Consider the following 4,651-nt stretch of genomic DNA (forward strand, 5'->3'; position numbering starts at 1 on the left):
ACTGACACAACAACATAGATTATTGAATATGGGCTATCTTCCTTAGTAGGAGTGATAGAGTGGACCAATGGGCAGCGTTCGGGCGGCTAGGGTCCTGTGTAAACACTTCTATGCTCTGTGAACGTTTCCATAAAACGTTGAAGCACGAGATGTTGGAGGGAAAGGCCAACGTTAGAGCAAACAGGCTTCTGCAGCTGCTCATCTCAGGGAAGAGTCAAATGCCAACATACTTGGTGAGAACAAACATTTGTTCCAACAGATGGAAGCAGTACGTGAAAGAATTCATTTACGCGCGAGAGAAGCGGCCTAAAGTCGCCCTGAACTATCTGTGGTGTGTCGCATGCCGAATCCGTCACCTATTCGTCTAGCTAAGGTAAGCATCAGGTACACATAGTATCAGTGTTTCTAACCTTGCAGCGGAGGGTGATTAAAACAAAGAGCCAGAATCAGCCATTTCAAGCAGTAGCAGTTTCCGCAGTACTCTGTAGATCAGCTACACTTCTGCGTGAAGTGCTTCCGAAGAACACCGGCCAACACTGACGAAATGAACGATGACTGACTTAAAGGCATCACCTCACGAATCTGGAGTGGTACGGATTTCCTGTGGAGTATTCGTATACTGGGTCGTAGATTATGGAGAGGAGGGCGATTCCGTTCATTTCTTCCTAATTGGCGTAGAAAACGGGCTGGAAGATACGGTTTCGAGCGTTTCGGCGCACTATTTTCTACAAGGACTTCGATTATAGCGCGCCAGCCCTGTGCGGCACCGCATCTTCGGTTTTTTTTTACGGCAATTAGGAAGAAATGGACGGAACCACAACCCTCTCCATAATCTACTATCCCGTATACGAATACTCCTGAAATCCGCACCACCTCAGATTCGTGGTATGCTGCGTTTATGTGTACCGTGTTTGGGATGTAGGCTAAAGAAAAGTGTACTGAAGGAGATGGGTCTCACTGCCCATATGACTATGGACTATTCCTACGCAGCTTGATTTCATAGTAATTTCTGTTGCAATTTTGGTCTAATTGTTACTTAGTTGTATTCGTTGTTGTTATTCCAATTTTATTGTATGTTTTGTTATTTGTTATTATTGCTGCTGGCACGTGCGTAGTTGTCGTTGAACTGATATTGTTTTCTAGGAGTTTTTCACGCATAGCTTGAATACTCGGAAACTGCAAATTATGTAGGTATACCTCGTTGATTGTTATTGTTAATTTTACAGCACTACTCTAAAGATAGTCCCACGAGCTCATGAAATTTAATGCACTGTACGGTCATGTATGACACTAATAAATGTACATCGTTGTGTGGTCATATAACCGATGTGAACAGGAAGAAATAGTTAAAACACGTTATAAAACAGCAAGATGCCAGACAATATGACAATTGTGACGCCACCTACCTGCAAAGGCGCTCAGATTTGCCTGAAAAGTTATCTAGAAAAGCGAACATTTATTCAAAAATCATAGCTCCAAAAAATCGTAATTTCTCATTTTTGCGCTTCACCGTAAAATCCAATGTTTGACCAATCCACGCAATGGTTATTTTAATTAGCACCTGTCCGTGGGTTACGGCAAGATGATGCACCCAATCCCTCTTGTCATTATACTCAATCTCTGAGGTTCTGTTAACATATTACACCCACGAATACGTGTAATGTGTCACGTATGTTTGCGACAAATTTTTACACTTATGCGTGATCACTATTTGTTTAATTCGTGCGCATTTACAGGTACATTTATATAACATCACATTAAACAAAAAGACTACATCAGTCATCCTACATAGTTTCTTTGCGGCTGGGTACCATCTAATCTACTATGCGTTCTTTAGATGCTAGGGCGTCCCCCAGAAGCGACACACATTGCCCAGGCAATTTGAGAAATATGCGAGTTCTACCGGCTAGAGGACGGAGTCGGCCAAAGAAGTTAGTCCGCCATCGCCAGCAACACCCAGTGCGCTTGGCAACACTTAACGTCTTACAGGAAGAAGTGAACTGGGAAAACGCTTTGTTTACATACGCCGTGTACAGGAGTCTCGCCGGGAAGGCTCAAAGTCAAGGGAATTAGGCGATGGCTACAAGCTCGTTTACCGCCGCACATGAAATGAAATGCAATGGCATTGGTCATATTGAACGAGACGTTTAGAAACAGCGTCACAGTGGTAGATCGACTATCGTATCACCTAATGGCTGTAAAAGTAGACACAGGAGAAGTGGAATTGCGAGTGGTCTCTGCTTATGCGCCACAAGTGGGCTGTAGTGAAGAGGATCTGGAGCAGTGCCTCCAATCCCTGGAAGGGGAAGAAGTACTTCTAATCGGAGGAGACTTCAACGGACATGTCGGTTCTCCGAAAGACGGCTTCGAGAATTGTCATGCAGTCGAAGTAAGTCCTGCCTTCGCCAAAATGAAGTCGAACCAGGCAACTGCTCCTGATGACATACCTACTGATGTCTGGAAGCTGCTAGGAGATGGAGGGTCCGTGTGGCTCGCAACTCCATTCAACAAGATCGTTGCAGAAGGATGGACTCCAGACGTTTGGCAAACTTCCGTGACCGTGCCTATCTGGAAAGGGAAAGGAGACGTTGCTGAATGCACTTCGTACAGGCCTGTACGACTGCTGTGCCCTACGATAAAGGTTTTGAGTGTGTCCTGGAAGCTCGTATGAGGAAGATTGTCAGCGTTTCACTCAGCGGCTTTGTGAAGGACCGCAGCACTACAGATGTTATCCGTGTTGTCGTATTCTCCTGGAGAAGCATCGAGAGAGGAACCGCGGTGTGCATCTTGCTTTTCACCTCGAGAAAGCTTTCGACCTTGTCCCACATGAACTGTTATGGGTGTCCATGAGGTCGCATAGAGTACCAGAATAATATGCGCGGTGGACGAAGCTGCTTTATGCGAAGCCTACCAGCGTTGTACGGAGTGCTGCTGGAACAAGCAGGGCATTACCTGCACAAGCAGGATTTTATCAGGGTTCATCACTCTCACCCCTGCTGTTCATACTGTGCATGGACACAATAACGAAGGGAATCCAGAAGCAGCATCTGCAGCTCTTACTTTTCGCCAACGATGTCATGCTCGCGTCAGGGTCTCGAGATGATCTTCAAAAACAAGTGGAAGGATCGGCTGCAGCAACATGGATGGCACCTCAATGTATCAAAAACTGAGTACATATAGTGCGGACAAAGGATAGAAGATGGTTCAATTCGTGTTGATGGCACCGAATTAAACAAGGTGGACTGTTTCAAGTACCTTGGATCCAAAGTGACTTCCACAGGCGACATTGATCAAGAAGGTCGAGCACATGTTAATGCGGCATGGATGGAATGGAAAATGGCAACAGGCGTACTGTGCGATAAGAAAGTCCTCATTGTGCGTACTGTTGCGCTTTACGGCTGCGAGTGCTAGCCGGCGACGAATGCCTTGAAAGAGTGTTGTACGCTATGGAGATGCGGATGTTGAGTTGGACGATAGTTGCAACGCTAAAAGACAAAGTATCCATTGTACTCTCATTCTTCTCTAAAGCTATCAAGAAAAAAGAAAAACAGACCGTCCACAAGTAAGGGGTACCTCACAACTACATTTTTTCCCTTTTCTTAGCAGGATTCACTAAGAGTGATGCTTAAGTTTTAGGGCCCCGACTGACTCAGCTATTCATATTTTGTACTCCATAGCGCTCTTAAGTGCAGGTACTACTGTGCTGGCACAGTCGAAGTACCCGCCACGAGTGATACTAAATACAGTAGGAAAGCAGTTCGATTCTGTTGTTTCAGAGTGCCACCCACCCCAAATACATTTTACCAGCATTGTGCTAGGTAACAGTAAACAGCAGAAGCGGGCCTGGTCACTCCACTCACTATTAAAGTTCCAAATAAAAGGATAAAGGATAAAGTCACTGGCGTATCAATCCTTTTGGGATACGCCGACGCGTTTTAGTGCAATTCGTAATTGTTGAGGTTTTGGAACGCATGGGCCTATACAATGACTTACGGGGGTCAGACGATAATCAAGTCAGTGTTTTTATCTCTCAGACAGGTCTGGTACCAATTTATCGTACCCCATCGGTGAAAGGCTTGGTTTGTAATAGGGCGGTTTCGAACCATCGACCGTGTGGCTACAACGGACCTCTAGTCGACTGCGCCACACCCGCCAAGTTCCAAATGCTTCCATTTAAATCAAAGAAAATTCGCAACATGGTTCCAACTAAAGCCTCGCCAACCCATGCTGCCACGCGACCGCCCGTGCAGCCGTTTAACTAGATTTAGATGAGACCTGCTCATTCGCTGTTACAGTACGAGTCCGCTAGCACAGCTCGATCCTAGCGCGGCAGAGTGGCCCACACAACTACCTTAACACCGCGAACTCCAGACAAAAAACTTCACACCCCGGAGATTTCCAGACATCATAACATCTGATTCGTTTCAGTTGACTATTAATATCAGGAAAAGCAGGCCTGAAGTGCAGACTGGCACGTCTAAATGTTGTGTTGCCGCTTAAGTGTAGCTGCGGAAAATACCGTGAGATTAACGCTGAAATTCTAAGTCATCGCTTTCGCGGCACTTCTGGTTCTGCTATTCTTCTTAGTGCTTTCCTTGTGCCTCTGTCGTCGCCCATATAGCCTTTTGACATTTTTTTCTTGATTTCAGAC

At 45.6% G+C, this 4,651-nt stretch overlaps 1 protein-coding gene across 2 annotated transcripts; it reads left to right on the forward strand.

Moving 5' to 3' along the window:
• Positions 1 to 2,119: 2,119 nt before the first annotated feature.
• RB195_003775 (uncharacterized protein) lies at positions 2,120 to 3,411 on the forward strand (the record flags this gene model as incomplete). 2 transcript variants are annotated; one of them, XM_064201568.1, is made up of 2 exons in its annotated part: positions 2,120 to 2,641; positions 3,181 to 3,411. In XM_064201568.1, 2 exons carry the CDS (start codon positions 2,120 to 2,122, stop codon positions 3,409 to 3,411), a joined length of 753 nt encoding a protein of 250 aa, XP_064057449.1. The 2 variants fall into 2 exon arrangements, with proteins under 2 accessions (XP_064057449.1, XP_064057450.1); XM_064201569.1 differs by lacking the exon at positions 3,181 to 3,411 and having other exon boundaries at positions 2,120 to 2,671.
• Between the last annotated feature and the right edge of the window lie 1,240 nt (positions 3,412 to 4,651).

This window comes from Necator americanus, chromosome IV (assembly GCF_031761385.1).
Source record: "Necator americanus strain Aroian chromosome IV, whole genome shotgun sequence".
Classification (NCBI taxonomy): Eukaryota; Metazoa; Nematoda; class Chromadorea; order Rhabditida; family Ancylostomatidae; genus Necator; species Necator americanus.